This window comes from Schistocerca serialis, chromosome 8 (assembly GCF_023864345.2).
Source record: "Schistocerca serialis cubense isolate TAMUIC-IGC-003099 chromosome 8, iqSchSeri2.2, whole genome shotgun sequence".
Classification (NCBI taxonomy): Eukaryota; Metazoa; Arthropoda; class Insecta; order Orthoptera; family Acrididae; genus Schistocerca; species Schistocerca serialis.
This window is the reverse complement of record NC_064645.1, coordinates 167,250,278-167,273,631: the sequence shown is the minus strand read 5'-3', so window position 1 is coordinate 167,273,631 and position 23,354 is coordinate 167,250,278. Positions and strand designations below refer to the sequence as shown.

At 41.2% G+C, this 23,354-nt stretch overlaps 1 protein-coding gene across 1 annotated transcript in view; it reads right to left on the bottom strand.

Annotated features, from left to right (window-relative positions):
• Window positions 1-1,423: 1,423 nt before the first annotated feature.
• Window positions 1,424-23,354, bottom strand: part of LOC126416903 (serine/threonine-protein phosphatase 2A 65 kDa regulatory subunit A alpha isoform-like) — a 165,273-nt gene continuing 143,342 nt past the window's right edge. The window contains exons 7-10 of the mRNA XM_050084786.1: window positions 2,545-2,680; window positions 2,206-2,363; window positions 1,960-2,118; window positions 1,424-1,576 (exon numbers count right to left, since the gene is read on the bottom strand). Coding sequence (XP_049940743.1) covers window positions 1,424-1,576; window positions 1,960-2,118; window positions 2,206-2,363; window positions 2,545-2,680 — 606 coding nt within the window. The remainder of the gene's footprint in view (window positions 1,577-1,959; window positions 2,119-2,205; window positions 2,364-2,544; window positions 2,681-23,354) is intronic.

Genomic DNA, 23,354 nt, shown 5'->3' with positions numbered 1-23,354 from the left:
CAACTGAAGATCGTAATACGGCCTCTAACAACTGAAAAGCGTAATACGGCCTACACCGTTATAAATAATCCTCATAGGAAAATGGTATTACGGAAAAATATTTGTTTCGATGTCCCCTACAACCTCCCAGAGTTTGTAGGTTTAAATACTTTCCACCCTGTAGATTTAAAACTATCCAGAAAACGCTATTACAAGAAGTTCCATGTTAGTTGCCATGATATTCATATTCAGCTGCCGAAATTAAATATCAGTTACTCACTCCCAGCATTACCACCTGTAGGCAAATTCCATATGCTTTCGCCAACAACTATTCCCGCAAATAATCCATCGCACACCGTTTCAAACGTATACTCGTTTTGTTTTTTAAGGAGGATCTAGCATAGTATGTCTTCTGCATTTGTGAAAGTTTGCGGTCACGAGAACACACAATTTTGTGCATTATGGTGTATAAACCTAAGAATATTTTCACAATTTGGTGCTCCACAACTGCAATACGTTTCACCAAAGATATAGTTATAGAGTTACGTTATCAGCGGCTGTCAAAAATTTGATTTTCTACTAGTTTCGGCCGGTACGTGAACGATATCCTGGCACTGCATTTTATGGCATTTCGCTGTTTCCTATCTTCTCATTAAGTCGCAATGAAAAGATTCAGTGTTGTTGTTATTACACGTCATTAATACACATTTCCTATCGGGATACATAAGTTTGAAAGTCTTTGACAGTAGGTGATGGTGAGTATGCACTAATGTGTATCATATAAACCTAATAAGTACAACACGCGTTAATAACGTAACATAGTGGAGTGTCTCCTCCTCACTCCTTGACTTCTACAAGTACTGAAAATGCTGAAAATGGTGAAGCAACTACATTCTACTCTAGATATATTTTTTTCTTTTTTTGCCTTTTATGTGAAGATGGAAACAGTATCAAATTCTTGTCATAGTTTGTGTGTGTGTGTCTGTATCTGTGTGTTTGTTAGTGCGTGGGTGTATGTGTGTGTGGCAGTGGGGGAGGGGGGGGGGTTGAGCGGCGGGATGCAAATTGGTTGGTCTTCATGTAAACGTTGTTTTAAGAATGGAAGAAAATTGAGGGTACAATTCTTAATGGAAAAGAAGTAGTAAACTTAACCCCGGAATAAAATATATCTTGGAAAGCGTAAATTGTTAACTGAATACGAGAATAACGTTTAACATCTTGTCAATTATGGATTGCGAACTACTGCTATTTTCTACAATAAAACATTCCACTGTAGGTGCCTTAAATGTGTTTTATTGCCAAAATTTTTCAGAATAAACCATTTAGAGTTGTTCACTTGTGCTTTAGTAAACTGGGCGCAACATGACAGGCTGTGATGTGGCGTTAACTCGGAAATATCACTGCTACGAATTTTCAATGTTCGTCCGAAAGTGGTTTAGGACACCTACACCTCACTTGATGTCGCCAAAAAGTTGAAACATCCTTGAAACCAGCGATCTGCCGCAGAGCGCACTCTTGTTTCTGCGTCGCTTGAGAACTTCAGCATCAGTGAGAAGCAGCTTGATTGCAGGATAAATGAACTCACAGAGTTGTGAATCTATAAAAGATGAAAAACAAGATTATAATAACCACATAATTTTATAAACGTATCATTTATGTGCTAACGAGATAAACTGTTAGAACAAAATTGTAAAAATGTTCTGCTGTATCAGGTGCATTGCCAATATGTCAGTTCATATAGAAACTACTCCAGATACGCCGGTATCCCTGCTCACAAATGGAAAGAAATACACTTCCTTCTTTCAACTATCACAACTTAGCTGAGTGCACTACGTATCTAAGAAGATTTACCTGAACCGAATTTGAATAGTTGTAACTTAACAATGCGGTTACGAGTGTCCCTTAGTAACACTAAGAAGTATTATATAGATTATAAGTACGTATCCAACACTAAGGAAATCAAATATTTAACATACTTACATCATTAATGCTGTTGGCAATTAAGAACCGAACTTGCCAATATGAATCCTCTGCGTATTTATACAGAACTGGCAGAAGATATCTGTGTACATCATCAGATAGTTTCTTAGCTTTAAGCAAAGCGATTAAAGCCTGTGTCGCCTCCAAGTGAAGACCAATCTGTAAAAATAAACGAAAGTTGTAAAAACTGATTCGCTATGTGTACTAGTTAATGAGCGTAAGTGATAAGAAATTGTCTTTATGTACCTTATCTTCCAGGGCCTTCTCGAAAATGGGCACTACATGAGAAGCAAAAAACCGGACATCAGCGTCTTCAGCTATAGCAGGCAACATGGACAGTGCCATCCTTCGCACTAGCATATCTTCATCCTCACACAGACGATGAAACAGTTCACCTAGGTACTCTGCAATCAAACAAAATACGAAAATCAAATTCGTTTCAAAATGGTAGTTGATTACAGAGGTTTCTTTTCGAATAAGCTTCAAGTATACAGTTCTTCAGATTTGATTAATTACCTTTTACTGTGGGAGTAACTCGTCCATAAATGGCGCATAGATCCTTGCAAGCCAGTAGCCGAGACGTACTCCTTTCTGCTGCCACTAGCTTCTCTATATTCGCAACTGTGTCCCGATAGTTCGGATGTGTTACGTCAGCACCGTAACAGATGGTTGATTTGTGCTCGTATACTTCTCCAAGAGTACACTCATACCAAGTGGGAGCCTGAAAAATAAACGGGACGTTAAGAAAAACAAATACTGAAAAACAGAATGTTTGACAACATCTGTATATAATTCTGAAAATCCAGTTAAACCCCACGCTCCTGAGCAAATACTGACTGTCATTTACAATGAAATCCAACTTGGTCTTTGGAACACCAAATTCAGTACCCAGTTTAGTGATAATTTGTTCTAATTTTAGTTTTGGTCGCCCTTAACTTGTTCCACAACGTGTTAATAGAATGTTTCCAAAAAACTCTGTTTATCTGCTAAGAGCATGTTGGGCCTACTTCACTGTTGTTAATAGTTATGAGCTGTTTGTTACATATATGCATTATCATGATCCCAGATGCTGACTGAAATTATTTTAATTCCGCGTATGTATTACTGTATTTATACAGTCAAGATTCATTGTTACCCTTCGTAATGAATTGCTGCATTATCTTATAAATTTCTAAGTATGTGATTCAGGTAGCTCTGTAATTTGCATGGACTGTCTGATAAAATAACGATGTGAGAACACCTGCCTGAAAGGAATCGTAGTGAAGAACTTTAATCATCGTGTATGACCTTTCTACGACAGTTACCCCGGAAGATAGCCCTACCGTTTACCAGGTGCTCTAAAATGTGCGCCTGTGTGGGGAGTGCAACATAGCCTACACTTTTGGAATATTCGAGTATGAGAGTGAAATGCGACTAGCAAATATTTTCTTCGGAATTTAATTAGGGGAGAGAATATATTGCGTCTTACAGCAAACGTGATCTTAATACAAAGCGTAACTGCAGAAGGTAATCTCAGAATAACCGTTGTTGCGCTAGTGGTGTGACACCACCGCACCAATGCGACATCGCGATGTTCATGCCCGGGTCGCAGATCATCTCGTCATCGTCATCCTCATAGAAGGGCTGCCTACGCCTGAGGAACACCCAGAGGCAGCATCCTCCTTTCTTGCACAGCAAACTCCGGAACAAGCTCCGAAACATCTACGAAATGCAAACGGCCGTATCAGTATCTGTTGAATGGCGCGTGACTCGTAGATATGAACAAAAAAAAATTGCGATGGCTCTTAGGAATTCGAATAATAATTGTAAATCTTCATATATTCAGAGAGGATCGTGACACGTGTTGGCGTTAATGTCGATAGTAAGTCGTCTGCAAATGATAGCGAAACCAATAACTTCTCATTGTGTTTACCAAGAGGCGAAGAGTAAAAGATATATGGCCCAAAGAATTTTTGTACCATTATGCAGGTATATATCGACTTCTAGGAAGGAAAATTTAGATTCCATCATCTAATTTGAAGACGTTATCATCTGTAGCAGACGTAATGTCCAGAATGATGTAATTAGGATCAAATCTGTACAATTTGTAGAGAAACCAGGTGGCAGTGATAAGAATCGAGGGGCATGAAAGGGAAGCAGTGGTTGGGAAGGGAGTGAGACAGGGTTATAGCCTCTCCCCGACGCTATTCAATCTGTATATTGAGCAAGCAGTAAGGGAAACAAACGAAAAATTCGGAGTAGGAATTAAAACCCATGGAGAAGAAATAAAAACTTTGGGGTTCGCCGCTGACATTGTAATTCTCTCAGAGACATCAAAGGATCTAGAAGAGCAGTTGAACGGAATGGACAGTGTCTTGAAAGGGGGATATAAGATGAATATCAACAATAGGAAAAAGGAGGGTAATGGAATATAGTCGAATTAAATCAGGTGACGCTGAGGGAATTATATTAGGAAATGAGACACTTAAAGTGGTAAATGAGTGTTGCTGTTTAGGGAGCATATAACTGATGATGGTCGAAGTAGATAGGATGTACAATGTAAATTGGCGATGGCATGGAAAGGTTTCTGAAGATGAGAAATTTGTTAACATGGGATATAGATTTAAGTGTGAACAAGTCTTTTCTGAAAGTATTTGTATGGAGTGTAGCAGTATATGGGAGTGAAACATGACGATAAATAATTTAGACAAGAAGAGAATAGAAGCTATCGAAATGTGATGCTACAGAAGAATCCTGGAGATTGTATGGGTAGATCACGTAACTAATGTTGAGGTACTGAATAGAATTGGGGAGAAGAGAAATTTGTGGCACATCTTATCTAGAAGAAGGGATCTGTTGGTAGGACACGTTCTGATGCATCAAGGGATCATCAATTTAGTATATGGAGGGAAGCAGGGAGGGTAAAAATCGTAGAGAGAGACCAAGGCATGAATACATTAAACAAATTCAGAAGGATGTAGGTTGCAGTAAGTATTCGGTGATGAAGAAGCTTCCACAGGATAAAGTAGCTTGGAGAGGTGCATCAAACCAGTCTCTGGATTGAAGACCACAACAACAACAACAACAACTGTGACTGCTTGAGTTTTCATTTGTCATCGGAGATACAGTCGTATTTTTGTAGTATACCCTTAATCATAAAAAATTTAAGTTTGTTCCTGGAAGTGAGTTCGATTCATCAACAAAAGAATTACTTCTTGAACACACCGAATCGGCGTAATATACGGAAATGCTTACAACATTTAAAAAATAAGCGCTTCACTTTGGACGGCAGTTTCACGTGTTACTTTCTCTTTTTAACTTTCGCAACTGCCATTTTATTGCAGTAGTGAGAGTTACGCATTTCATTAGTTTCCTTAAAATACTACAACCTCCATAATAATACAGGTGTAAGAGTTAGATAAATAAATTACTTTCTTTAGTTTACTTAAAATACTAGTACACTACACGGGAAATGCTCTGAAGCATTGTCTGCGACAACTTAGTACACGGATAGAGTTATATGGTCCTGCCTAACTTATTTCGTTGTCCTACAATACAATTTTCGTTTATTTTATTTAAAACTTTGTATAATTTTACCACGTGATAAGATGCAAATTTTCCCAGTGAAGTAAGCATGTGATGAAAAAAAAATTGTGCAGGTACGTGGGTAAAATGGGAAAACATTGTGATGAAGAGAAACGAAATAACGTACCTACATAACAAACAAAATTAAGAAAATAAGGGGGGAGATGTGATACACTTGGACAAACCTTACAATGCTATATCTCATACTCTGCATCATGACGGAAAGATAGCTTCTATCTTCGCCAGTAATGGAGTCTCTCGTGATCACGGAAACAGAGGAATCCTCCTACTTGCTGAGACCTGGTCTTTGGAATTGAAGATTATCGATCACTCTGCAATCTCCTTACAGCACCATGATGTACTTTAAGCATGCGCACTTAGAAAGGAACTAAACACTACCTCAAAACCAGCCTCTGCTGCCACAAATTACTATGTCACTTTCATATCGCTTTTCCGCACTCTATCTAGAATGCTACTGATACAGTTCAGTACAAGTTCGCACATTTTAAGATAGATGAGTTCGCATTTAAGTGAGAGAGGATGTGAAGAGTTGCTTCGTCTCGCCTACCGCATCTCTTTACTCCATTGCCTAGTCCACAGATCGGATCACGCTGATGTCACTAAACCTAAAACGTATCGTAAGGCTTATCATATGGCGGGATTTGTCACTGCTAATTATTTTAAATAGTAGGTACACAATAGCAAAATTTTCACTGATCCGTGTAAGCCTGCTTTGTATCTGTTTCCTCAGAATTATATCGTAAATTATCTAAATGCGATCTGAAGAAAAATATTCAGAACTGCGTTATCAATTTCGGACTAACGCCGCCTGCTATCAAACCGTTCTATACTTCACATCTGACAATGAATACACTATCTACAGCGTAAGCAGACAATGAAACGAAATATATTGCTGTTTACCTCGCACTAGAAGAGCCTTCACTGGCAAGGCAAGAAGAAATTTGCTACGAGCAGACCGCTTTCTTCTTTATCAAGCCTCAGACTGTTTCTAGGTAACGACACACGTCACTTGCTACCAATACCTATTGTTGGGAGACTTCGCTCGTCAACGTCGGTTAGCAGTGGAGAGAGTCTGTTGCTTTAAATCAGATATAAAATTTAGTCGAACTATTCGAACGAAAATTATAACACGTTTCAGTATTACGCAGACAGTAAGTCGCTTGTTCATTTACTCACTAACAAGGTGCAAACAACGTAAGAAACCATAGTCTGCCCCCCATCAGCGCTAAATTTACAACTGGTCTCACTCAAAGACCGCTGACTGCAAAATAATAATTTCTGCATGAGGTCTTAGGTGACATATAATCAACATGCATCCATATTTGAAGAAAGATGCTGAGAATTAGAAGCACTCCGATCCGGACGGAGACAGATCTGAACACTGACGACCGATGGTTAGCACTGTTCGAAAGTCACTCCGATCGGCTGAGGCTCTTGACGGCAGATTTAACATGACTAGTTTTGATCGGAGGCCTTACTACCACGTGCTGATATCTGGGATGGCGGTGGCGGTATTACAACTCTGGAGAAGTAATATTGTGACGCCTCCTCGGTCAGCCGTGTGAACTAACGCACCACTTTCCGGGCGGGAAGGTGAGCCGATCCCCGGCACGAATCCGCCCGGCGGATTAGTGTCGAGGTCCACTTTCTCCACGTACGCGTACACCATAATTACTCTACCACGCAAACATTAAGGTTACACTCGTCTGGTGTGAGACGTTCCCGGGCGTGTCCACTGGGGGTCGAAACTCACAGGCCGGTGGCGGTGGCCGAGCGGTTGTAGGCGATTTAGTCCGGAATCGCACGATTGCTACGGTCGCAGGTTCGAATCCTGCCTCGGGCATGGATGTGTGTGATGTCCTTAGGTTAATTAGATTTTAGAAGTTCTAAGTTCTCGTTGACTGATGACCTCAGATGTTAAGTCCCATAGTGCTAAGAACCATTTGAACCATTTTTCGAAAAGCACAATAACCCTGTGTTCGGTGTGGGGGTGGCGGAGGGGTTAGTGGACTGCTGTAGCCTGTTGTGGGGTTGTGTACCACTGGGGGCTACGGAGGGGACGAAGCCTCTCCGTCGTTTCTAGGTTCAAATGGTTCAAATGGCTCTGAGCACTATGCGACTTAACTTCTAAGGTCATCAGTCGCCAAGAACTTAGAACTAATTAAACCTAACTAAACTAAGGACATCACACACATCCATGCCCGAGGCAGGATTTGAACCTGCGACCGTAGCGGTTGCTCGGTTCCAGACTGTAGCGCCTAGAACCGCACGACCATTCCGGCCGGCCGTTTCTAGGTCCCCAGTTCAATACAATACAATACAATATTGTGACTTATGTGCTGAGTAATTTCAGTTAAAGGCTTCAGGGGGTAGAACACAAACTGATACATTTGCTCATGCAAATTAATACATCGTGTTTGGCTGATTGGCAACAATGGGGCTCTCCGAACCTTATAGCTTCTTCTCCTTCAGTTTAGGAACAATAAATTCAACAGCGCTGGTATCAGAAATTTTATCACTATAGTTAACAGTAATGTTCAAGGAATTAAGTATGTAGTCAGATTACAAGAAACACAGCGAAAACGCGAACACCTAACAAAAGTAATGTACTGAGATGCGTTTTCAGTCATGGAAAAATTGAAATTAAGGCGTTTAATATAATCACCATTGTGTATATTGGATGATTATCACGCAAAAACAATATTCGGTGCCAATAATTCATATTAATACACGGCAGTAATCACACTCTTAAGATGAAAGGCAGATTGTAAAGTCGGTCGTAAGCCTTCCTCTTGGAGATATTTATTCCGTCGTAGATTTGCATTAAGTTTTACTAAACTCATCTATAGAAATTCGGCGTTTCTGTCCTCTGCAACTTGTCACTTCTTATGTTAGATAGAAGTTGTCAGTTCACCACATCTGTTTGCATGTATTATACATGATCGCTCAGCTTCCATTCATCGCACACTTCTTATAATCAGCAGTCTTGCTTTCATTTTGAAAGTTTCTTCTAATTTGTGATGATTTGTCGTAGCTGTTCTCAGTCTCATCATTTTCTAATAGACATCGAGAGAGAAATGTTTAGAAGCATCATACTGCCATCCGTTAGTTAGGAATTCTACGATTCACTCAAATATCAGTAGTGATATTGCGTCGGCCGTCGTTCTATTCAGACGTACTTAGAATATATTCCTGAAGTGGAGATCTAGATCATCTACACAAACTCCGTAATTTAAAAGATTTAAATACCGTTATCTGACAGAGTAGACTTTGTTCAATGAAGCCAAAGTTGTCGACATCTTCGAATTACATCCTACAGAAATTGAAGGAAATGTGTTAATGTGGCACTTATAGAGCCTGGGCCGTCTAGAAAATTTGTCTCCTTGGTATTTGTATTGTTAATTCTACATAAGAATATCGCTTCTCGGATACCCAATATTTTGTATCCTACCTGTGAATAGGGTAATATTTCATTTCACTTCGACGATTTCTTCTTTCAAGCGAGTTCACTTCGTGGGCACAAAATTAGTTTTTGATGTGAGATCGGCGTAAAATAAGAAAGTGCTTTCTGATTTTGAAAAACAGTTAGTTTACTTTTCAAAACTACATTCGGTATTACTTTCCTATTGAATATTCTGGAACTGACATAACAATGTAGCCGTATGAGGTACATTGCATCATTCCTCTTCATTAGCTTGCTCAAGATACTAGAACACTACAGAGGAAGAAACATTGAGGAACTGCTCTTAAGAGGTAGTGCAAGTATAGTATGGCTCTACAACAGGATTGTCCTAAAATACAGTTTCACTTTATTCCTAAATTATTGTAAATTTATGGTATGGTACAGTAAGAATGTTTATAGACATGTAGCTTGTCTGTTACAAAAATGGCAGCTAGGGTTTGAAGTGGATAAAAGCTTGTTACGAGATGGTTAAAGTAAACGAAATAACTTACTTACATAACATATGGAAGTACTAAGAAAACTAAGGTACCGAATTTAATGTTCTTGTGCAAAGTTATATAGCTACATTTCGAAGACCAGAGCCTGTTGGAAATACAGCTTATAAATGCGCCCATAAGGGAGGCTCTTGTCACGAACAGAACCCTGAAATTGCCCTACTTCATGAGATCTGGTCGTAGCTGTTCAAGCTTATCTATCACACTTCATAGTAGTAACAGCTCAAGATGTTCTTTAAACATGTGCAATCGGAAAGGAGCAAATCACTCCGTCTCCACATGCCTCTGCTGCCACAAAGCATGACTGCATTTTTTCACAGCGTATCCGAAAAGAATCCAGAATGCGACTAACGCAGTACGCTTAACGATGCACGCGATCGCAATGACATGAGAGGGAATGTCGAGATTAGTTTCGTCTTTGCTGCTACATCTGTTTACTCCATTTCTTAGTCCGCAGTTAAAGTCGTGCAAACTGATGTCACTAAACACCCAAAATGTCGTAAACCGTGACATGTGACGGAAATGCGTGGTGTGTCCTATGAATAAATAATTCGTGGAGGTATGTAATTTAGAGCAACTGAGGGAACGACAGAAAACAGATAAAACTGAAGGTCACAAACAACTCAGCGTAACGCACGTCACCAGAGCCGCATTATCGGTTTATGATCGCACTTTCGATATGTATCGTTTGGAACCCGCGACTTCGATAGGCAATCATTCTTGGAAATTACAACACTTAACTGTAACATCATACTAAATTGTCACCGAATAGTATTTTAAGAGGTGGGTAAGTAATAGATAATTTTCACATATCCATGTACGCCTGCTTTGTAGCTGTGTCCTAGGAATTGTATCGCAAATTAACTACATGCGATCTACAGAAGAGTATTCAGTTCTCCGTATAGTGCGTCATTGAATTCGGATAGATGTAACTTATTATCAGACTGCGTTATACCTCAGATGCAACAGTGAAAATAGCTATCTACAGGTTAGGCAGACAATGAAACGAGAAGTATTTGATGCTTACCTTGCGCTACAAGAGTCTTCACCGGCAAGGCTAGAAGAAAATTGCTAAGAGCAAATCGCTTTCTTCGTTAGCAAGCCTCAGACTGTTTCTAGGCAACGTCACAGGTCACTTTCTGCCAATGCCTATTGTTGGTGCCTTTGCTTGTCTTATTGGGAATTGAGGGGCCGTCTTTGTAATTCATATGTTACAGACGAGTCATAGGCTTTGCAGTGAGTGGCAGCAAAGCAGATCGCAACAAGAAGTTAGATCATCAAAGGCAATTTCTACCACTTTTCGCATTTCCTAACCAGTTTTGCACCGATTTACACACATTGCCGCGAACGTACTTTATGCGATCATATTAACTGCCGCGTCATGATTCAATGTCTTCCCCATTGGTATGCAATACATTGGTTTTAAATCTCAGCTTCGCCTCCATTTCAGCTATTGTTTTCGTTCGTCTGTTCATCTAATTAAGTCCAATTTCGGTTCCTGAAATACATGCGAATATGGCCCAGAAAGTAATTGAACTGAATTTGTTAGAAAGCTGATCGTTGCATTTCACGAACGTCAGGTAAATGTCGTACCATACTTCTACAATAGTTCATTAGATAACGTCGCAACAGAGTTCACTCGGTGCTCTCAGCATTTATAGACGTACATTTTAGGTTCCTTTGCGGATCAATGAATAAACAAAAATATTAACAATTTTAGCGGTATGTAACTCTTACTTATCAGCTATCGTACAGTCGCACCTTCCGAACTTGGAGTTTTCTCTTCTAATAAAACTTGATGCCATAAAGTTTTTTGTCCTCTTAGCAGATGCGTTTATTTTGTTTATGCGCTTCGCTGTGCTATGTGAGCAACAGGGTAGTGGAAATGAATGTACAAACCAGTGTTTTCCGCATATAAAAGCGTAGTGTATAGAAAGCATCTATGAATACCTTTGAGGAATCTATGTGTCTGACCATGTCAACGAAGAAAATGGATCGGGACAGATGGATGTAATACCCTTCCACTCCTCGCGAAACACAGACCCACGTAATGATTCTTTCCAAAATTTAGTGAATCGAACAGTAAGCCTAGCAATAATTGTAAATATTATACGGTGTGAGTGAGTCGAAGGTACAGATTTCGATGGGTGTAATTCTTTTCTTAAAACCACATAACTCTTTTATTTCTGGGGAACAAAGGGGATTGTAGCCACCGCAGTCATAAACCTAAGACAGCCAACTTCCCTCTGGCCAGCCACAGCAACGGTTTCTGAGTGACAAATAGGACTCTTGATCACAAACTATCTTCTCAGAACTTACGTGGACGCATCGAAGTACATCTGGGTTCACAACCCCAAGCTGGCGACCATTAGCAGGCTGGGTCCCCCGAAGGTGGTCATCGCTGTCGACGATACAGAGGAAGCAAAAAGAAATATGTCTAGCCAGGCGTTCTACGGGGTTGACTCCGCAGATGGACGCTGCTCGTTCCAGGCTGGTGGTGGAAGGGAACTCGTGTTGTCAATCCACAGCAGACGGCTGGCGGCTTCGTCTACGAGAATGGGGACTTAGCTGGAGTCGAATGCATTGGATCAGCGGACTCCTGTGTCTGCATCCCCTTCACTTCATAAATTATAAGCAGTGCTTTAGGGGGTGGGGAGGGGGGTGAGGAGGGAGTAGCCTTTGCAAGCTGCCGTTCCCACAATTCAGAATTAATAAGAAAACTGTAATCTACATATTCTATTCATTTATTTATTCGAATAATGCCTTTGGACGATACGGTAAATAAACTTCGGTCTTGATTCCCTGTGTTTAATTTTCGCTGCTCCCAGAATTCAATTAGTCTTCGCGAGTTCTGTTCCTTTCCTCCCTAGTTACTATTTATTTCTTTTTTCAGACCTTGTCTGTCCTGAAGCTCTGCTTATGTGTAGCTTCTCGGTAAAAGTGTTCTGTTACCTATTATGTCATTTCTGATTCCTTCATGCCTTTCTCAATTTCGGTGATCTATGTGGGTTTGGATCTGGAGTTGTTTACTAAGTTGAAAATCTGCTTGGTTAATCTGTTACTATCCATTCTGTATATATGTACAGGAAAATGTAGGCTTGTTTTCCGCATTGTGTTAAATGCCTTTTCAATTTTGATATAGAGCTCTCTGTTGGATCTTAATTTTTGGTCAATATTACTATTACTTCTGGGCCCCAGTATAGTTCTTCTTTTAACTTTCTTCAATGTTTCAAGGTCACCAAATGCTGTCAGTTTAAACGTCTTTGCTGCATACAGTTTTTGATATTGTCTTAGTGTCTGTTTCATGACGACGTTTTTGGTTTGTTTCATATATGTTATGATCATCTGGAACGCCCTTTCCATTTTATTCACTCCTTTTTGGGAGGAAATTTTGTCCTTTGTATGGATTGTTATCCATTCATCTAGGTATTTAAAACTGTTAGTTTTAGATATTGTGTTGCTACAAATTTTAAGATTTGGACATGTTTAATTGATATTTCTCATGAAATGAGTTTTTCCAAAGGATATTTTTTTCCATTTTTCTTCCTTGTTTTTGTGGTTGTGTGATATGTTCGTTGCCACTCTGCAGCGCCATGCCATCTGCAAAAAATAGACAATCCATGGTGATATTAATAGGGATTCTTCATAGTAGGAACACTCTTAGTAATGATGGATTCCTCCATTCTCAAACAACCTTCTCTAACGTTCATATAAAAATTAACGGTGCTTAACCATCTCCCTGTTTTATCCATTATTTTATTTCAAAAGTTTTTGTAAGTTCCCCCAAGCTTTTGATGTATTTGTTTGTTAAAGTTACTTTAATTATTTTGTGTTGTTTTACTGTTGAGTGCGAATTTATTTATACCATTGATATTGCATTTCTATCAATTCAGTCGTATTGCTTTTTAAGATCAACAAGAATTATGGTGTATGTCAAGTTTCTCATTTGGGTCACTTCTATTATCTTCTCTACATATAGTATTCGCTGTGCAAAAGACATTTCCTTCCTAAATCGTGCTTGATACTCTCCTATTTCTGGGTCAGGAATTACTTCAGCTCTCTTTAAAAATGCCATAGGCAAGATGATACATCATACTGGTAATTCGGATATTAAATTTAATACTTCATGTACTTCTCATTATCTCTGCTGAATTGGTCAGCTTTCCGTTATCGAGAAAGGCACTAACGGGCTCCCCATTTGAAGTCAAGCAAGCAAATTGGACTCTGCCACTAGGAATAGCAGTAATCCCGCAAAAATGCCCTTCGTGATCCCCCCTTAATATCCCCTCAGCTAACGCTAGAGCTTCCTTGGATTTCACAGTTCCTTGCTATGTGTTTACCCACTTTACACTTAAATACTTTATTATTGACGCATGTGGCTGCCGGCTTTGGTTACTATCTGTAGCTTTCTGCGAACGAGGACCAAAACCTTCCCATTCTGGTCAGCATACTATTACAGCTTGCCTACAAATCACTAAACCTTCTAAGTGACGTAAGCTTCGTGGCTAGTCACAAAACAGCACTCCAAAGTGGTCACTAGGATTCCAGCATTCAATCATATTTTCAGCTATGTGCCCTTAGTTAGAACCCAAACACGAACTTCTAACGCTATTTTTGGGTGTCTTAATATACTATTCTGAAAGCATGACTACATGGTCTCGCAGCAGTGTGAATTAATGAAATCCTTCCAGCTGCGTCCGGTAGTTAAAATGTATTACCACATTTGGACTGCAAGAGAGCACAAGTGACGTCACAGCCAGCGGCGCAGCGATTTAACGGCGAGGCCACGGCGACGGCGACACACCAGTCACTTACAACGTGACAATGGCCGAGGAGATCTTCGAAGAAAGCTCGTGGAATTTCAACGACCTGAAGTTGGATGCCCAAGAAGAATTTATTAATGGCATTGTAACTGCTGTTCAGGTCGTTGCACCCCAAAATAACGCTTGTTGGTTAGCTAATGTCGAGCGTGTACGTGTACATTATATCGAATAATTAGCTCCCTGAATTTTTATAGATAGTTTCCACTGCATGTCCTCAGATAAAGACTTCTACAACCTCACAAACATTTAGCGACTCAACAACTGATAGTAACGTTCAGTACTGCAATTCCAAATCATAATAATAATTCCACTTCCTGGGTAGCATCTTCTGCAGTATGCCACCATCATGTAACTCGCCGACCACATTAGCTGTAGAAGTGGACACACGACGAATTTGATCTCGTATCTGTTGACTTAAGAGGGAGATCAGCTTCACTTTGAGGAGCTTCCCCACTTGAGCTAACATACCCTGTCTGATAATGCACAGATCCGGAGCCCTGATGTCATAACGAACAATGCGGACCCTAATAGCATTAACCTGCGAGTAACATAGAATCTATACCCTCCTCAAAGTTAGCGAACCAACTCTGCTAAAGCAGTGTTACTGCTGGAGATGGCATCACTCACCTCTGCTTCCTGGTAGTCTGGCAGGATCGTGAGAAGTGCAAGAACATCCTAGAGAAACCTGCAGTCCCTGACACATGTCCCCACATGTCAGCATCATGGTCTTTAACATGTAAATGAGCTTTTCTCTGCGCAACCTCGCGTACCTCTCTGCCTGCCATGCTGAAACAGAGGAGTAGTAAGGAAATTACACTAAATTAAATACAAGACTAATTATATAAATCAGCAAATTAGTTATTATTTCCCCATGGCAAAATAATTTTTTTTTATTTCTCACACATCTCGCCACTCTCTAGCCGTGCTCTGCTAGCATAGTGTTACGAAATAAGCGAGTGGAAATGCTAAGCTGAGGTGGAGATGAAACTTTTCTTCAAAACACATTACACTTTTATTTCAAAAACTTCCATTCTACCACTAGAGGAAAACAACAATATACAATTCCAAAACTTACTTAGTAATTTCTGAAAGACAGGATAATACAATAAATTCAAGAGAAAAATTTATGAATACCTAATTATACATGCATGGAAAAATGTAGTTGTAACACGAGTGACATTAAGGCTCAATAAAACAAAAAGTTCTCCTGTTGAAAAATCAGCGCTCCTAATATTTGAAAGAATTTTAATCTGGTTCAAGTTGCTCCAAACACTACGGGACTTAATATCTGAAGTCATTAGTCCCCTAGAACTTAGAACTACTTTAACCTAACTAACCTAAGGACATCACACACATCCATGCCCGAGGCAGGATTCTAACATGCTACCGTAGCGGTTGCGCGGATCCAGACTGAAGCGCCTAGAACCGCTCGCCAACACCGGCCGGCAGCAGATTAAAATTAAACTATAACTTTTTAAATGAAATTTCTACCATTTGATTGTGTAGATGGTTTATGGTATTGTACAATCGCTATTTCGGACTTCGCCGTTCTCATGTACCACACTGCTGCGTATGATCAGACTTCTATAAATGAAAGTCATTTGCGAGATATTTTTAACTTTGTAATATAGTGCAGGCGTCACATTAAACAAGTTTAACATACTTAAACTATGACGTCGTTTAGAGAAGTTCGATCGTGCCCAAATCGTAGTACTTAAAAATGGCAAAAGGCCGAAATCACGACTGTACAGTAGCATAAACGATATATACAGTCAAATGGCGAAATTTTGATTTAAAATGACTGTGACACTATACCATGGTAAGATTATTCCATCTTGTCCAAAAGTGAGCTCCTGTTAAATACAGCAACCAATACGACTGGAGACATTTCAGTTATAAGCTTAACACAGTACACTCGCCTTAGGCCATGGACACCAACGGTTTGCAGAAACTCAACCAAAGCACCTCTGGATAACAAATAAACCATCCAGCACTTCTGGACATGCAACGAATAAAACCAGGACTCACAACACTATGCAGACGACTATTAGCACATTGGAAGAAACAATGCAGGCGCTCTCCCTGACGAAACCGAGCCAGCAAAAGCAAACACTTTCAGCCAAAGATCCAGTGGGGTGGACTCCGCTGCACGTTCCTACCTGTTCGTAGAAGAGAACTCGCTTTGTCACTCTGCAATAGACGGCAGACAGCTTCAATTAGTAGGATCCACAGTCGCACTGCCCAAAGCGCCATCCGACATCGCTAGCTGCAAGAGGCTGCGCATGCATTGGAATGGTGGCGACTTATGCGTCGGCAACAAAAGTGAAATTTAAAACACCAGCAAAACATGCATTCACCGTTAGTTGTTCGATAGTTTACCAAGTACGTAGCACAAAATTACAGCTGACAGGTATGATAGACCATAGCGAAATGTTCGTATTTGGCATTTACCTGTGGGTCAAACTTTCCCGTCTGACGTATTAGTTAGAGATTTTCATACAAGTTATTAACTATGCCAATGAGGGCCAGAATAGAAAGGGATTCTGAAGTCGGGATCATATTTTAAATCTGTGATGTCTTCCTGGTATTATATTCGACTCTTTATCGCGTACGGCATTTTACGTCTTTTTTCGTCTTTACAGTTGGCAACGTCACTTTTCCCCACTCTATTCGAGGGGTGCTGTAAATAAATAAATATATGATACGAGCGGGATATTTTTGTGATGCGTACTGAATTCAAACCTAGTAACACTTCACTCAGTTCATACATCTGCATTCGTAGATAAAATGATGAAATGTGTTATGGAATCTAGTATCTTATGGTCTCTTGATTGTGTAACAGCTTTTTACGACACCTGCAACGGCCACTGAAACATGTGCCGAAACGAGCAAAAAAAGTTGTGCTACATACATGGGTTTTACGGGAACGTCCATCGTCTCGGAAGACATTAGATGGTGAGCCAATCAAACAGTCGCTGATTCTACCGGAGTATTTGCACACGTCGTTACGTTCACAAGTCTTGTGTATGTTTGGCGTGAAGTTCAACGCACCTGATCTCTGACTGGTGACATCTATTGACAGTCTCAGACACGTAGATTTATTGTCAGATCCTTTTCTACCAGTGCATAATTTGAACACTGCACTGACGACTTCTTTGGAAACGAAGGTATGTTATTGATGTGTCAGTACCAGTTTACTGTACTATGTTACCATTCTTTACCAATGTGTTTCGTTGCTTCAGTTTTTGACGTACCGGTACTTCCTCATATTCAGATTTCGTTGATGTTTGTTGATGATATATCTTCTGTTTATCTAGCACCAGTCTATGAACAGCAAAGTTCTTCATTCTGATAGACGACATCGTTAATTTAATCTTTATGTTTCACTAATGTTTGTGACTCGTTAGTAGTGAAGCATGGCAGAGCGCTTGACTACACTGTATGCAGAAATAAACGAATGAATCAACATTGATGCTATTTGCAATATATACATTCAATCATCCCAGCTGCTAGAAATCACAAGGCAAGAGAATCAATGTGGAGGCAGTGTCGATTGACTATTTAACGACTTATACTGCAGACAGCTGAAAGGATTCAAATTCTACCGCCATCTGGACTAAACTAAGTATTGGTCCCACACAGAATTCGACTAACTGCTAAATGCCAGAATCTACATGCCGTCCCTGTTGGCATATATAATTGACACAGAAACTGATTTTCCCAATCTCAGAACTGGACAACTGCAAGACCTCGGTGCCGGTTGGTGACGGCTGTGAACATTGCGGCGCGATGTTTAGCACTGTTCAAGAGCAGTTGAAATTCGTATGGGCTATTGAAAGAGGACGGGATATGCACAAGGTTTCTGAAACCCTACCACCATGTGCACTTCCCTTGAACAGTGGTATCCCTGAACCTGCAAAGGAATATTTTGAGTAATGTACTGAACACTTTCAATCAAATGATTCAGGTCACGTGGTATAACGTGATACTTCTGTTATCGCGGCGTAATACATGGCCTTTGTCTAAATAGACAACACCATGGTGCTTAAAACGGTACTGCTTCTACTCCGTGTATTTAGGAACAAATACATCACAGCCCTGGCATTCGAAATAATGTTAGCGTAGCTGAAAGAAGGTTTAATAAAAATGTGTGTTGTAGTAAAACTGAGAAAAATAAAGAGAGAAATCTATTCTTGTCCTTCGTTGTGTGTGAGTCTGACAGCATCTTAGTCCGCTCCTTCTCGTTTCTCATGACGTGTAAGAGTGTCCCTCGGAAAGGCACGGTGAGTTTTTCATTCGATAAGCCGACACGTAATATGCCTTCCGGGTATGTAGAACTCAACGTCTGGTTACTGGAAGTTTTCGTGTTACCTCGAACCACCTGCATATCGCATGTTTTTACACAGATATATGTGTTATTCATAGATCCTCAACAACCTGACAAGTTCCTATTAAAGCATGGAAACCAGGTTCCCTTCTAGCATGCAGATGGTTCGGTCAGTGTGGTGCCGCTCGTGAATGTGAGCGTTGAATATTTATCCTAAGGAAATTTTGGCACGATATGGTGGCTTGGGAGACATTCACTGTGAACGGCGGCCAAGTCAACACAAACTAATTTGTTACAGCAGCATATGTTCGTTGCAAATGCAAATTAAAAAGTATATTCCACCTCATTTAAAAATTTGTGGCTGTCATATTCATGTTTCGTAGAGCGGAAAGGTGAGGAAATGTTTTCTGTGCAGTGAACATGGCCGTCTTCGAATTAACTGTCCGCGAAGAGTTTTTGTTTTACGGTCTTCTTTGGGACAACGCACTAATTTGTCGGTTGCTGATTTTATCCCCCGGTAACGAACATAGAGCTACATCTTCTCTCGTTTCTGGTGGTCATCCAACAGTTTCCACTATCACTACGGGTGATTCTCCGCCGTTGCAAGCCAAGCCAGACCCAACTACTGTCACTGGTACAACTGCTGCTGTTGCTTCGACAGCGGCACGAGCGATTCGTAATAGTAGTCGCCGCGCTCGGGATGGTTATGAGTTAGTTGTGGCTTCCGCTGCCCCACCTTGTCCTGAGCTATATTTATCTGTCACTCCTGCCAGTATTGTTGTACGACATAGCCCTGCCGAGCTGGAGATCGGGCAGGCAGGCCCTGGTATTCCCGCTGTTGCTGGGGTGGTTCATGTGGGCCGCCCCAGAGCGAGTGTGTGCTGGAGCCGCCTCCTCAGTAGCCTAGAGCTCAAGTAGAATCGGTAGTTCCACAATGCCCTCCTCTTCCTCCATCTGTTATCGACTATGGGACTCATGATTTGCCATGAATTGCGAATCCCGTGGCGGAATCAGTGTTGTTTCCTTGAGATTCACCCCTCCATTAGAGAGTCGGCACGCCTTGCAGACTGACCCTTTTGTGGTCCAAGCCTCTGACCCTGGAAAATCACGGATTGACCAGGAACCGGTAAAAGATCCGCCTACTCCACAGACTGCAGAGACTCTTACGCCTCACAGGCAAATTTAAAAAAAATGCAGCCTCAAAGTGCAGCGGCGTGTAAAGAGTCGGTTGCAACCGGTATTGGCCCCTGGCTCTCGGATTCGTTATTAGACTCCTCGATAGACTGTGGGGGGTAACTAGTGGAATAGTCATTCTGCTCTGTTTTTTCTTGTGTGTCTTTCTTCACCTTCCTTTGATGTCTCAAGCATACACAGTGATCAGCTAGAACATTATGAACATTAACCTAATACTGTCATAAACCTGTCCAGGGAATAGGAGCTTCACCTGCCGAGGAATGACTGCTAGTCAGACATAAGCACGGGGAATGTAGTATCAGTGAGCGTGCTGTCTGCGTGTGGAATGGAGAAGGCGTGCGATCTGAATTGAGGAGAGCTGAATCTGATGGACCGGAAACTCGGCACTAGCATTTTGGAAACGGCAAGACTTGTCGGGTGTTCGAGGAGTACTTTGGTGAGTGTCTTCAACATGTGGTAAAACCATGTCCAGATATCTTGAGGTTGGGCGGCCATCCCTCATTACAGATGTCGGACGTGGTAGACTGGACAGCTGGTAAAACACAGGCGGCGTCAGACTTTAATGCTGGGCGGAGTGCAAGTGTTTCTGAACGCGAAGTGCACCGATTACTCCAAACAATGGACCTACGCAGACGACGACCCGTGCATGTGCCAATCTTAACAACGCGACATATAGGTTCTTCAGTCTGGGAGAGTGAGACGCTGTTGGTTTCTTGACCACGCCTTGGTTGTCCTATACTGCCCACTGGTGCTAGTCACACAGTGTAACGTTCGCTTTCGCGTTTTTTAAACCAGGAGATTATTTAGCTTTACGTCGAAGTCCTTGAGGTCTATTTTTGGGTGGTGATTTTAGCCAAGTGCTGCGTTCTATTGACCAGTCTTCCCATTTAAATTATTGTCAGGATTTAAGCAAGTTTATACGCTCTAGGGAATTGAAGGGTGTGTGGGAGCATAAACATCCTACGTTGGTTAAATTTACGAATTGTTCTGCATCTTCTAGTAACTAGATTCATTGATTTTGCTTGTCGGATTAGATGGGCGATCGTCTTCTTGCAACCGATTTTAACCCTGCTAGATATTCTGTGCATCTTTGGCCGCCACTCTCCAACTTCATCGTCAGCCAATGAAACTATTCCGTTCCCTGAGGATGTTACACGTCACTCCGTTGATAGAACCTTCTTTCTATGATGTGACACACTATGTGTGGGAGCGTAGGCCTCGACCCGCTGGGAAGTACTCTGTGATTCTTGAATGGTGGAATGTCGTTGCTAATCTGAAGGTCCCCTAATGTTAGGAATTTTCGGGGAGCTCATGAAGTTTATGATTCTCTCTACCGCGACTTGTACGACGGTGCGAATCGCACCTCCCTGCGGACTGCAGATGTACAATGTATTAAAACAATGTTTTTATAGTTGAAGCGGCGCCCGATGGAAGGGTTGTGGGTGCGATCGAAATTAAGATCACTAGTAGTGGAGTCACTGACTTCGTTATACCATCTGCTTCGACATCAAGTTCGGCTTTAAATTACTTCTCTTATAGTAGATGATGGCCGGCAACTGACATCGCAAGCTGACGTAGTTGATGCTTTACCTCAGTGCTAGAGTCTCTTTACGAAGTGGATACATCTAGCGCCTTTCCTTTCGACTCGGCTATTATAACCGTAGGTGGATCCATCACGCGTGGGCTCAACACCGAAACCTTGGCCGCCTCTCGATGAGTTGATGTGTATGATTTCATTGTCACTTCTAGTTTTATGCCAGTTTTTGGCCACTCTTGGCGCCACTTTTACATCCGTGTGGAATAAGTTGATAAAGGGAGGAGTTGTTCCCGTGAGGGAAGTCGTGTTGATACATAATCATCCTGGTCGTATATACCGTTGATAATTTTCACCGTCTCACTTTACTGAATTCTGTTTATGAGACAGTGGAGACGTCGGTAAACCGCTAGATGTCTGCCACTGTTGTCGGCAAGAGACATAGTTGCCTTCGTAGTCGCTTCCTTTTTACCTTTGTGGCCGAATACCGCCATGTACCGTTGAATTACGAATACACCTCTGTTTAAACGCCATCACTGATGATTAGTGGCATGTTTCGGGAACGCGACTTAACGAGGGCAATAGTAATCTCTTCGATTTACTGGGTTTCAGTGGAGCAGTAATCATATGAGCGACTGGTGTGGATCGACAAACGTCCCTCGGAGCTGTTATTGATCCTTGTCCGCGCGAAACCGTGACTCTCAATTCGAAATCGTTTACTGATCAGGGGACAATACTGAAACATGAACGACACACCCTTACTTATTGAGAAAATGCGAATTATGTATACGTAAGTATTGTGCAAGGCATATTACACAGCTCAACTTTTCCCGCTAAGGAACATCAGCAGTTGTGTGGTCTTCATTTTGTGGAAGCGTCGTATCTCCAAGTTGCGACAAGAGATTGTGACGAAGTTACTTTCTGTCGGTGAATTGGTCCTTTCTGACATTAAGAGGAAGACGTCCATCTTATATGTTCTGCACACCATTTTGACAGTCGCTTAGGACTTGAAAAACATTTGCGCCTAGGATGTTCATGTCAGGGCCCATTCACATCAATCACCCCAACATGCTATCTTAGTTATTCTTACCATCCAAAAGAGAAAAAATACGAACTACAGAAGCTCCACTAACTTCATTCGATAGAGAATTCAGTAATTTTTTTACCGCATCTGTCTCCTTCCATATATCGAAAACAGATATCGCATGCATGACGGCATCGAACACATGTGACGATCCTATTAAATAAATAGGTATTGATCAACTTCACAGACCAGTTTAAAGTTTCATCACCTGTACTGTAGGAGAATGATCGTATTCCAAGGACTATACTGCAAGTTGCAAGAGTCGCTCCCTGTTACCCTGCCTCGTTGTTTGAAACATTGTTCTTTTCTGCTGTAACACGCTTTGTACACTGTCATACATTCATACATTTTGTTTTTTCCGCCACGACTTCCAGGTCTGTGCTAGGTTCTAAACGGCCATTAACACATTCTGATCCATGTCCTCTCGCAGAAACCTAGACGTCGCACAGTGTAAAATCATTTTGTTTCTGCTGCTACGATAATATACCACACACACACTGGATGACTTTAAATAAACGTCAGTTACAACGCAGGGAAACTTTGTGGAGAGTCTCCAACCTACAGTCTGAAGTTGATTGACGAGCTCTACATTTAGACTCACCTGTAACAGTGACGCACTAGCTTATGGTTCTGCATTCCATTTCGACTGATTCCTCATACTGCAGTCAAGTACGCGATCACCGTTTCGCTGCTAGCTACCCCAAGCAAGTGTACCCCTCCACAAAACTCCTTGTTCAGCTCAAACAAGCGATTTCAGTCCATCATTATGTGGTAACCAACAGCATAAAAATCTCCCATTTCTTGTTCTTCTCAACTGCTAATGTTAAATAATCCCTCGCAGAACAGCCTGTGAGTTCTCTACGGTACTGTGGCTCTCGTCCGGTTCCTGCT